Genomic DNA, 13,392 nt, shown 5'->3' on the forward strand with positions numbered 1-13,392 from the left:
AACTGTCTGAGCCAAAATTGAAAATCCTGTAAATTCAGGGGTTTGAGATGATTCGTCTTGCAGAAAGCACAAGAGTTTCACCTCAGTTCGGTTTTAGAAGATGAAAATATAATAAGAAGGTAGTCAGTTTGAAAATTATGTTGATATTTATGAGAAAGAAATGAGAGACAAAGATTTTATTTGCTTCTGAACTTCCTATTATTTTCTTTCTGAAGTAACTAGCTGCAATTTCACATTTCGAAAATACATTCATTTAATGGAAACACACCAATTTTGAAAAAACATCATAAGTTGATTAAAAGTATCAAAATTTGCAAAACACTTTTTTCCAATCACACGAGTCACATGATCAGCTGTTGCCACTGGCGGAAACCATGAAGAAAACAACAGGAAGTGGTAGGAGGATGATGGCGCGCTGTGATTTTTAATGATTTATTGCAGGAACAAACTTATTCACGTGTGATTTTAAGTACATTTCTTATTTAATAGAAACAGCACAATTGCAAAATTGTATTTTTTCAACATTAGCGGAATATTGACAAAGTTTTACACACTTCTGTAATGGAAACGCAGCTACTGATAAACGCAGCTACTCTGGAGTATCCAGTTATTGTGGTTTTCTATAACTGGCACGTTTTTGAGGATGAAGAAAGAATATTTGATCTCAAAATTGTTGCACTAGTTTTCTCCAATTAGACGGTGGTAAAGAGAACACTAATAAACAATCTAATACATTTTCCTCCCCATCCTTTTATCCTTTCATCGTCCTTCCCTTGAATGCAATATCAACCCAGTAATATCTGTAAAAACTGTAACCTTGCCCCACATCCGTTCCAACATCAAAGGAGATTGCTTAATGCTGATGGGGTTTAATTTTTGATTCTTTATTAGAGAAATGCGCAGAAAGACCTGCAATTCCATATAGATGCAGAGATCCCCGTACATGTGTGATAGTAGTAGTGTTTGTGCCGTGCCCTGCAGGCCCGTTCCGGCTGTGTGCGTGCCAGCAGAGCTCTCTCCTCCTCCTCTCTCCTCTCGACTTCTATTTTTGCCCTGTTCTTATGTAAGCCGCTGCTAACGCGCTGGAGACAGAGGCAGAGTACGGAGCACGGATGGTGAGAGCCTCCCTGGTGGACGCACACACCTGCACACACGTCCATATGGGCTGCGTACGCATGCAAATGCACAGAAAGGGGAACAGAAAGCGACGTTATGCTTGCACATACAGAGGCGATATTAAATCACAACGGTGACTCTGCACATGACACATCATGCACATTACCACAGTCGCTTTCTAGAAAGGGGAGCACATCTCGCTCGGTTATTATCTGATTGCTCATTAAATACACAGAGAGACACAAGCAGGCTGAGTTTACACTCTGCAGACGCTTCACGCGTTAAAAACAGCTTTATTTTTTGTTTTTAGTGGCACAGCGCTCTCTAACATGATCACTTCATGGTTCTGGGCACACTGTCACTCTGTAACTCTGGCCCTTAACTGTTTATTTTTAGCTGCTTCTAAATGGAATAAGTGAAGCTGAAACTGCATAAGATCTAAATTTTTACTCCTCAAAATGTATAACCGTCAACATTAGACAGTATTTTTTACTCAGCAGCTTTTTTTGAGGCAGATTTCCATAAAAATTATGCTCATCAATATTAATGGATTCTAAAACAACTTCACATATTTTCATTTCGTTAAATTTATTGCCCTTTTAAAATTAGATTACAATGGGATACGGAGTCAATCTGATCTCATATCAGTGTAAATTACTGAAGTAATTCCTGAATCAGATATTGGACTTTCCATCCTCTGGGTCAAACAGATCCTGTATTGTTGCAGGTCTTATTTTGCAAGATTTCCAGGTTTTATGTACTGTGATAGAAAGTCAGAGTATCCAGAGAGAATGCATGCATGCATGGGGAGAACATGTAAACTCCATGCAAAAAGACCCCAGCCCAGATTTTGAAGTATGAACACATGGACAGCCCTACCTTCTTCTGAGATATTCCAGTGTTAAAAGTAAAAAAAAGGAAGAATCTTGTGTGCTTTTTGCAAACATTTAGAGTGGTGGGGATTGTTTCCAGTGAAGTAAGATTGATCCTTCAATAGCTACAACAAGATTTCCCAACGTGCACCAGATAGATAAGTTATTCCAACGAGAGCAGTAGATCAGAAAAGGCATCATTTGACATTAAATCTAAGAGGCCTTGTCATAACTTTAACAAACCCTGACACTTAAATCTGAAAAAAAGCTCAAATGGTTGCAGCCATTTTTATTTTCCAATTTTATGTTCTTGTCTTCATTAAACTCCACTTATTTATTTTAAAGCAACAAACATATTAAGGCATTCTGAGGTTAAACCAGACTTGTGGAAGTCTTGGCAAACGTATTTATTTTTCCATGAACCGCTGAAGGAAGTGACAAAAACCTCAGAGGAAGACTCTTAGGGCAACTTCCTTCTGTGAACAAAAATGGAGTGGCATCAGATACAGTTTCACAAACAAACCAGACTTTCCAGGCAAACAAACTAGAGTTTGATTAAGGCGAACTACACACAATGCACTCTTAGAGAGTGACTCATTTTCATGCATCATAAATGCCATATTCTATAATGTTCTACAAAACACAAGACTTCTTCAAAAACATATATTACAAAATGTATTTAATCAGAATTAAAAGGGGGTTAAAACTCAAACCCCCGCAATGCATACACTCATGCTGCAATCTCCATAAATTAGGGTTGCAGCACGTGTGAGAATGTAATGACTGACACCTGGTAATGAGCAGGCCATCATCAGCCAGCCAAGCAGGAGAAACGGGGTCAGGTTAGGAGAGTGTGGGGCCACAGGTCAGAGGTCAAGGCCTCCTCATGGGAGTGGGGTTTGCTTTAGACGGCAGGGGCACCCCTAACATTAAGGGACGGGGTGACACAGGGGGATGTGAGGAGGAACCCCAACAGGGAATTGGCGTGTGTCACAGCCAGCTGGGCTAAAGATATTATATAAAGGAATATTCATGCTCATTTCAGCTGTCAGAAAGAAACTGCCGCCAGATGGAAGACAGCTTAATTTATGTCCGTTTGATTGTTTGACCCTATAACTGTGATGAGCTGCAAAAGTGTATCTTCATTTCGTGGACGGGTGCTGCACAGCTTACAGGGGAATCTAAAAATCGAAGTTTTGCGAAATGTCAAAACAAACAGTGAACAACTTAATCTCAAAAACGTGTCAGGCAGATATGCACAATGTCTTTTTCCCGACAATCCCGTTCCGCAAATGTTCCCAAACCGGTGTGAGCGTGCGTGTACGTGCAGACGTTATCAAATGAGGACAGCTGCGTCGGCCATTTTAGCTGTGCATTTGTGTTTTTGTGTCTATCGGCACACGCCTGAGTTGCCTGTTCACTGACGCAGCATCAGCAAGACCACACCATAAATACTGCATGGCCTCAAAAAATAGAGAGGATGAATGCAATGAGGGAAGAGGAAGTACAGGGGAGGAAAAGGGATCAGGAGGAAACAACAAGGAGGGTGGGAAAGCATAGGTTGTTAAGATGAAGGGCGGCTGGGGGTTGAAGAAAGGAATGGAGAAGAAGGGAAGATGGGGGGAGGGAGGATGAGGAACAGGAGGAGATAGTGACTAAGAGATAAAAGAGGAGCGAGTGGATGTGAGTGTGTTTGTGTGATGAGCGGATGGCCTGAGGGAGCGGCCGAGTCAGCGTGCCGCTCTGCGGATGTACCGAAGGGGCTCCGGGCCGTTTGCTCACTCACTCGCCCCTTCGCTCTGTTTGCTGCAAAAAGGACAAGGGTGGAGGGGGATGGGGGTGCAGGTGAACCTGACAAGTTGGGGGAGGATGGGAAAATGCACAAACATGAAGAGAACACAAAAACTGAGGGGGAAATGGGGGAGAAAGAGGAAAACCAGGAATAGGGGGCAACAGAGAAAAGTAGAGGATTGCAACTGACGCAAAGATGAAATGACTGGATGACAGAGAGAAGCTGCACAAAAGGATCCATTTTCCACTGCTTACCCACAAAATGTAAAGAAATCATTAAGGAAAACATGACCTGCAGGCCTCTGAAGGTATTTGAAAACAATAAACGGCAAAATATAAACAAAAATATAACATAAAGCTATTAGTGGGCCTTATTTGCATGCTTATGTGAATGTGCATTGGTTAACGTACCGAATATATATCCCGAAATCAAACAACCTTTTCAGTCATGATGATGAAACAGAATTGCTGTGACCCTCTGACACAAAGAAGCCACTTTGTTGACAATTTGTTTTGTGCCTGAGAACTGTGCATGAGCGCATGCGAAGGTATGCTGCTGAGGGCTTGTCAAAACACAGACATAAGAAACTTATGATATGGAAGCGTGTTGAATCGAGGGGGCATCGAGGGGCGGGGTGGGGTTTATGCAACATCCCAGGGAAGCCAGCGGAATGAGACTAACGTTGCTGAATATGGAAAGAGGGCACACAGCAAAGGCTGCTGGGAGTTTCTGATTGGCTGCTAATGTTGCTATCCAGGCCAGGATTGGTGGAGCCGATGCAGCCCGACATCACGTTGTTGGGACTAAACCCTTTTGAACTAAGGCAAAGCAGCAAAGGCACAGATATCAAAACACATCCACCCGCGCCCTCGCGCTCATGCATGCAAGCATTTGCAGCTGCACATATTACATGCAACTAAATAAGTACCTATGCACGGTTCCAATCACATGCCAACACTGATTAATAAATAAGCCTGGCCTCCGTGCTGATGCACATCAGGAGGAAACGGGATCCCAAAACGCTCTTTGGCTTTTCCCCATATACCATCTCAAGTGAATCTACACAGGTCAAAGCGGAAAGAGCAAACTTCTTTAATTTCTTCATTCTCTTTTAAGCCCAGCTCTAAGGTGGACAGAATAAATTGAAGCTTAAGCATGCATGAAGGCACAGCCAGCGGGCCGCTTTCCACCACTCCACGCTACATTTGTCAAATCAGAAGAATTTCTGCTACACGTGAACCCCGGATCTGAGAGCAGGGGAACGGCACGGATTCGCATTTAAGTCACGCGTGAGGAGCAGAGCTCCTAGAAAAAAATGTATATATATGAGCACTTTTGAGTTTGCGGTGATTTTTCAATATGTCGGTCGGTTTTAACTGTGACTAACAAAACAGAGTGCATAGAAAATTAGCTGCATGCTATTAATAAAACATGAGATGAGCCACAGCAGTGTGATCGGGGGAAATGTATGACGACTCCTTTGGCCTCGCTGCCTCTGCCCTGTGGCGTGTCGGCTCAACTCTGTCTGCGACTTTGCCTGTGGTAAGACGTGTCTCTTCCCTCGGCTACTGTGAAGAAGGGACTAATCTCTTCTAATCAGGAGAATGTGCTTCTCAGATAAACCAAAAAAAAAAAAAGTCTATGTCTTCCCCTGCCTCCCGTCTTAAACTTGCCGAACAATGAGCCGGCCTAAACCCCAACAAAACAACTCATAACTCATTTGATTTATTTTACAACACCAATCAATACTTTTTCACAGATCACCATAATGCCACCACAATCTTTAAAATATTTCATTGCTGTTCTTGTGTTATTGCAAAGTGGAAAAAGAAACAAAAATATTGAAGGTTTAGTAAAACTAAAGATCTTCACCAGAGGTAAAACATGCATTTGTTTTGCCAACCAGCTTTAGGTCAATTTTGAAGACCGCCACAGATTCTCAATCGGATTTAGGTCTGAACTTTGACTGGGCCGTTTCAATGCATTGATAAATTTAGATTTAGCTGTAAGGTGAGGCTCAGCCTATTGGAAGGTGAACAGCCTCTCCAGGTTTGTCCAACTTTGACCAGTTTCTATGTCCCTTTTGATATAAAGTTGCATGATGGGACTCTGTGTTTAACCACACAAAGTTTTGCCTATAGTTTCTATGAATGATATATTTTTCTCACCCAGGACATGTTACTGTGGAATATCATGCTATGTCACGAGTATCTCCAGTGTCTTACATCAGAAACTTATTTAGATTTGTTGCAACACTGACTGCTACTGGAGATCCTTCCTGCCCACAGCATCACAGACTCTTAGAGGATTCCTGAATGACAAGAGTAACAGCAGCATTTAATTTCTCTTTGTGAAAAAGTTTTTTGAATTGAAGTGAATTTGAATTTAGTTACGTTCTCTAACAGACTGAAGATGTCTCAATAGGACGACTAGATTAATTAAAGAGATTAAATTCCACACACGAGGACGAGATCTTTACTAAAGAGATTGACAATCATTTGCTCTGGATTTCATTTGGGGGTCTTGGAGTAAATACCCCTCAATGAATACATATGTACACCAAACGCTTGAAATTTATGATTGCAAAGACAAAAAAGTGCAAAATCGTCAAGGGATATGAATTCTTTCGTAAGGTATTTTATGACATTTCCTGAAGTGATGTTACTGAACGAGGTACGTGCGCCTATCGGGCTGAAGGTCGGGCCTATGAATCTTTGATCCGTCTCTCCTGGTCCCACCCAGCCCTACATTCAATATGAGCTAGCAGAGTGCCACTTGGCCCGTTCCTGTCATTTAGCACACACACACACACACACACACACACACACACACACACACACACACACACACACACACACACACACACACACACACACACACACCCTCCATGTGTCCTCCTGGTGCATTAATGTTCTTACATCACCTCCTCCAGTGAGCACAGAAAACAAGAGAGCACCAGACTCGAAGAGATGGAGAGATGGCTTTTAGTGGGGGATGGGTACGCTGTGCACGTGTGGGTGGCAAGTATGTGGCAGGTTTCACAATAATGCAGCAATATGTAACATAAGGCAAACACTTAAATCAGGTGCAAATTTACTCTGAAAAGGTCAGACTTGCTAAATTAATTTGCACCAAGAGGCTGGAGTTAGAAAAAATTATATTTTTTGCAAGATGTAGTTTTTTTTTTTTTCTTAAGTGTAACCTGTGCACAATAAAAAGAAAAAAATACTTTTTCCACAATTTTGGCTTGAATGTGCCACAGTGGCGTGCGCCATCATGGATGGCTGGGTCTCAGACACATTAACACTGTCTGGCATTGCCTTGCACCCACGAGACCTTCCCCCCACTGCAACATGCACGAGCGCATGCCTGGGCATCACCCTTCTGCTCTAATACACTCTCATCCCCTTGGGATGGCTCCTTTTCGGAGGGTGACTGCGGTTTGTTTGGATGCGTGCTCCTCCTACCTTGTGTAGGATCGTGATTCTCCCAAAACTGTCTGAGGAGTTCCTCCAGGCTGATGTCTTGAGGGGAGAAGACCACCCTCACCACCTCAGCGTGGGCCGTCAGACCTGAGGGGGAATCACAAATTGACATTGTTCAAAATAAATACCATCCACCGCACACCCTTTATTTACAAATACTGAACATTTTTAAAACTAAAAATAAAAGGAAATTCCAGGTTTAAAATTGTAGACGAGAGAATCAGAGTCCATGCACCTCAGGTAGAAAACACTCAGGCTGAATCTCCTATGAGATATGTTATTTCTCTTGGCACCAGAGGAGAAAGAGAGAAAAAGGGATGTATGGAGAGAGAAAAAGGCAAAGAAAAAGATGGAGCTTATGGTGGAGGTTGCCAAAAGCTCACAGATACTCATTCCTGTTTGCAGCTGCCAGGATACTGAAGCCTCAGCGAACTGCCAGCAGGCGCTCTCCAACTGAAGGCTGCTTTAGGTCTCATATGTTCTGCATGTGCATCTGTGCACGTTTATAGCAGAAAAGGTACTTTACATTTTTTAACATAGACATATTTTATTAGTAAATGAGGCATCAGCTAAAATCCTGCAGCACTGAAGAGGTAATATAACTGTAGACCTATGAACAGCGAAACAATGTAGGTTACAGGAGAAGATTGAGTTCATATACAAAATAAATTTTTGTGAAATATGATTTGCTAACAAGCGTGGAAAAAATTTAAATAAAACATGCATTTGCATATGTTCATCTTGGAAAAAAAAATCCTAAATAGTTGCCTGCCAACAAATAATAGGAATATATACTGGAAGCATCCATATACTGAAATGACAGTTTAGAAGCATTAAATACTCGTTAACAGCTACAAACTGTATGGGGAAGTAGCAGCTGCAGAGACTTTAGCCATAACAAAAAGCAACAATTTCATTTGGAACAAACAAGATCTTCTCAGGAAAAGGTGACCATGTGCCACATGTAGAAGGAGAAAGGCTGGGAAAGATCAGGACCAGTAAAGCTGCAAGAGCTTCAAAGTTCTGCTGAAGGACCGGTAATCCATCAGCAACAAGCCGGCCTGTTTAACTCCTCTGCCACTGAAAACAAGCAATGCAACTCCGGAAACCAATTAAAACGATTAAAATTAGGAGCAGAGCTTTTACATTTGTTCAAAGATGTACTGATAAAGCGTCATGTTAACATCCTAAAGTACACTGGCTCCTAATATTGTTTTTTTTTTTGTATTATTTTGCATCATGTTTTTGAAATGTAAAAAAAAAAAAACATGTCAAAAGTCATATGATGTGAGAATAATCCTTTACAACTGAAATGCAAAACAAACAAATCGTTTAAAAAGAAAATATAAATTGAAAAATAATAATGCAATAATGTGTTTGTACAGTGTGCACACCCTTGCATTATTTTAAACCCACTTTTTGTGTTGTATGCATTTATATAATTATTTTTCCTCCTTGTCAAAAAGTTAATTTCTTTACAATAAAACATGTCATTGATTGCATCCCACAAAATAAAATATAAAATAGTTTTTTTGCTTTAAGTCATGAAATAGTATTTTTAATCAACCATCCTTGGAAATATATTTTTTATTGAAATTGACTGCATTGTATTTTAGCAAGAACTGAATTAGATTCCATTTAATTAAAAGGAATGTGTTTAATTTAATGTGAATGTGATTATATAATTGAAGTGATTTTACTAAATTGGATCTTTTTCTTTTTTTTAAGTGTCTTGAGATAACACCTGTTGGGAATTGTCACTGTATAGAGTTAAATTGAAATATATGTTTAATGTAGCAAGTATATTTAAATGTAGCAAGTGTAGCAAAAATTAATTAAATTAAAACGTTATTTGTTCATTCACAAATAAAAAAGCCAGAGTATTTATAACTGAAGAGACTGAGTTGGTAATCATTGAAGATGTCATTTTGTTGATGAAACCTTTTTCTCCATAACTAAACGAGGTTCCTGGCTTAAACGAGGTTCCTGGCTTTTTTCAAACTGTAAATGGAAGAGATTTAAGTGCTGACCTGCACGGCATCAACCATGTTTTGTCTCTTCTCAATAATTTGCATAAAGAAAAAAACAAAAATGCCAGAAGGGCCTTTGAGCTCATTGCAGAGTACTGAACATTTTCAATAAAGGATAGAAAGTTGTATTATTGGTTCAATCATTTTACCCAGGTTCTTTGTAAATAACATTTTTCCTTACACAGCTTTGCATTCTACGTTGCAATTGTCTGGCGCATTAGACTGTGCTTGTCCTGTAGATGAGGTAAATTATGCTGATTGATAATAAGATGTTCCTCCTTCTACAAAGGGAATTTCTGACTGCTCCATCCTCCTGTGTTTGTCGGTCAGGCCGTCCACCTGTCTGCCTCTCCTTTGACAGTTCCATCAGCCCTCTCAGTCAGTCTGTCCTGCCACGGAGGCGCTGACAGCTCCTCAGCCACGTGCCGTCGCAGTGTTCTGCTCCGTCATGGCCACTGGAGCGACGCCTGCACTCTCTGAGCCGATGGACAGGACCACTGCTTTTTTCTCACGCTTTTTTTTTTTTTAACCTCCCTTAAAAAGTTTATTTTGCTCATTCCTTAAAACTTAGTCTCATCGTTTTACTCATCCTTCTCCATTTTCCTCCACAGATGACCATCTTGCTTCTAAGAAGCTGAGAGAAGCAGCAACAGGGGAGGCTGCTGGTAGAAACCATGTGATAGAGCATCCTGCAACCCAAAACTGCCCACCTCCTCATAAAGTCCCAAACGAACAGCTGATCATCTTCATTTTCAATATGCATCACCTTCCTACGAATCCATCTGACTGCTGCAATAAAATAACAGGAATTTTCTTAACATTAAAATCAACAAGAACAGAATCTGTTTCTGCAAATCACATTCTGTGGGAAAGAAGCCCATGTATGGCGCCTTTGACGCAGAAACCTCCGTTACTAAAAAAAAACACCGCAATACAGCACAGCAGAGAGCAAAATCCTCACAAGTAGGTCATGTGGGGGTGGGGATGTTGGGGGGGTGCAGCCCATCTGGAGCAGTGCATTCTGAGTAGTTGACTGCAGATGAAGGGAAGAACCAAGACGAGAGAGCTTTATTTAAAACAATCTTCCTCTGCATCCGCTTCCTTTTTTCTTTAAATTCTCTTTAACCTTGACACTTGCAGCGTCAAACGTTCTGCCAACCTGTTTCACTTCCTCGCAGTGAAGGTAGGAAGGTGGAAGGATCTGTTAGCGGGAATCGGAGCGTGGGGAGTGTAAATACCAGTAAAAAATGTGCAATGTGCAATACCTGTGCAGACTTCATTGTAGGTCGGGTTGGGTGTGAAGCCCCCGGCGAAGCCCACCTGGGTGGAGAAGACTCCTGGAAGCCGCCAGAACAGCTTCTCAGCTCCCCAGAAACAGCCCATTCCTGCACACACACGCACACACACGCACACACACACACACACACACACACACACACACACACACACACACACACACACACACACACACACACACACACACACACACACACACACACACAGGCACCGTTAGGCCTTTTTGCACTGCGTCACACAGAGATTTTATGAATGCGGTGAAGTTTTAGGCTTTATAAACGGATGACTGTGCCACCTCACCAAACATGATGGTTTCCATGCCTTCTGGAAAAGGCTCCACAGTGGGATTCCCATTAACAGCATGCTTCTCTGTGAGGTAAAACAGTGGAAAATGTGTTATGGGATCATAACAGTAAAAGGAAACAGTGTGACTTTCAGTGTGTTGAAGAGCCTGAAAGCAGCGCAGAGTTGGCTTCAGTGGCTCTCATTTAACAACATCCTGACGCAGGCTGACGGATCAGAGCTACAAGAAGATATTTAAGAGATTACACAGCTTTGATTGTCCCTATGATTCTTCCTGCTGTTCTCTCTTTATTCAACTACACACATCTAAGCTATTATTGTTCAGCTTTTATTACTCAGACGGCTCAAACGTCCAGTCACAGTTGAGACAACAAGGTGTCCCCATTGCATCACCTGATCTGCAGATGTAACTGTAACAAAAGGCGGTTGTGCAACATGTTCACTCAGGAGGATAAAGTACACATGCACACCACACTTTTCAGGTTTTACTTGGGATTTCATTTCACAATAAATCCCACAAAAATATGTTCAAGTTTATTGTTGTTCAAAATGTGGAAAAGTTTGATTAATATCTTTGAAAGGCACCAGGATTTACATTATATGACACACGTGATCAATATCAACAGGCAATATGTCCAATAGAATATTCAATATTCAGTATAGACAATATTCACTAAACTCCCACCCAGAACTACACAGCATTCTGGAGGATGTAGGCTGCAGGGGTTGCAGCATCCCAGGCAAGATTGGTAGCATCAACTAACTCACTCACCCTCTGGTTACCTAGCAATAACTTGTTGAGTAACTTGCGCAGCAGCAGTTTAAGGTTTTGCCTTCTGCCTCATAAATGCTTGATATTGTCGAGTGTAAATTATGGATAAAAGAGGAAAGGTTACCCCATAAGTTTTACACTAATTCAAATATTTAAAACAAAAAACTCATCAATAATTATCAATACGCTCTTCAGCTTTATAGAATAGTCCTATCTTAACCCCAACTTGCTCACAGTGAAAACATTGAACTATAAACAGAGTGTAGAAACAGTACAGCCTGAATTTAGAGTGCTAAACGGTTGGTGTGTGTGCGTGTCTGTAGCCCTCAGATATGTCAGGAGGATTAAGGTTTAAGAAGACTGAGGTGACTTAGCGTGCAAATCTCCACTCAGCAAGGCTGGTTTGTACTGCAACCCCTAATAGTTGTCTCCAGATAAACAGGCCACAGCATACACTTAGAGCTTAGCCATATATCGGTAATGGATGCTTACTCCAAGTTCCATGAGGTGATCACTTATTGTCCGATTAAGCTACGTTATGTGTGACACTGACCTGAATACTAACAATCGCTAATCTGATACAGACAGAATAGTTCATTTCCTAGATAGGCCTGGGATGATCCTTAGCTGTGACAAAAGGCCAAAGACCATTAGCTACCTGCAGTTTGCTTCAGACTTAAAGGAGATTACGATAAAGACAGACCACACTGGAGCACTGAAAAGAAATGTTTTCCCATGCTGGGACTCTAAAGATAAGGTCTTTTGAAGAAAAAAGGAAGCAAGGGGCCACTGCGACGCTTGAACAGATAATACAAGTCTTGTTGTATTGGGGCATTTTTTGATATTTTACAAAACCGTTTGGTTTTCTGTGCAGCAACAGATTGCAGACATATGAAGGACTAAAATGTCACGGAGGCCTGGATGCCCCCAGGCAGCCGCATCGTGGACTCCTATTGAGCGGCAATTCTGTTTTTGTTTTTTTTTTATTTTTAGCAGGAGGTTGTTTGGCGCTGCCAGGTCACGCTCACAAGCACAGTCGGCTGCAGAATCAAAGCACATCCATGTGACGGACATGCTAAATCTCCTCCGTCTCATTGGACGACTTCAGACGGTGGAAGAACAGAAGAAATGGTCTTTTACCATTTTCACCGTCTCCTAGATATCACCCCCCGGAGTTGCCAAATGACTTCGAGAGGTAAAATGAGAGAGTGAGAGGGAGTTAAGTGTGAGATAAAGGAGTAGGAGGAGAGGAAAGAACAGTCGCAGGAGGAGATATCCGCCTGCCAAAACGATAAAAAGAAGTAAACCGCCAGTTAGAAGCAACATATTAAAGTTAAGGTGAGGAAGCGAAAGACTCCCCTGGCTTTCAGACAACCAAACCTTCAGACACCTTATAAAGAGACAAAGCACTTAATGTAAGTGAGAACACCGAGAAAACAAACACAAACGAGAAAATATACAACAAAGAAAAGGCGAGTTAGCAAAGAACCTGTTGACATGATATCCGAGTGTTTAAGCTGCTCTCCGTCTTTACTTCACACTCGCTTCCTCACACTACCGCACTTTGCTCTGACAATCACTTGCATGGTGACGTGCATACAATCTGCAGCACAACTGTTGGTGCATCAACTGCTGTTGTGCTTTTTTTCTCCTGTGGAGGAGCTGGCCGAGGTCCAGTTGGTGCCAGGCTTTTCATTGTGCCGGGTCCAACACACCCTCCTTCTCA

The 13,392-nt window shown here is 41.6% G+C and overlaps 1 protein-coding gene across 1 annotated transcript in view; it reads right to left on the minus strand.

Annotated features, from left to right (window-relative positions):
• The window catches only part of msrab (methionine sulfoxide reductase Ab), a 37,525-nt gene that overhangs the window by 18,717 nt on the left and 5,416 nt on the right, over positions 1 to 13,392 (minus strand). Inside the window, 3 exon segments of the mRNA XM_055053182.1 lie at positions 7,248 to 7,352; positions 10,561 to 10,680; positions 10,892 to 10,960. Of these exon segments, the coding sequence (XP_054909157.1) occupies positions 7,248 to 7,352; positions 10,561 to 10,680; positions 10,892 to 10,960 (294 nt within the window).

The sequence above is a fragment of the Poeciliopsis prolifica genome, unplaced genomic scaffold (assembly GCF_027474105.1).
Source record: "Poeciliopsis prolifica strain line A6 unplaced genomic scaffold, Auburn_PproV2 SCAFFOLD037, whole genome shotgun sequence".
Classification (NCBI taxonomy): Eukaryota; Metazoa; Chordata; class Actinopteri; order Cyprinodontiformes; family Poeciliidae; genus Poeciliopsis; species Poeciliopsis prolifica.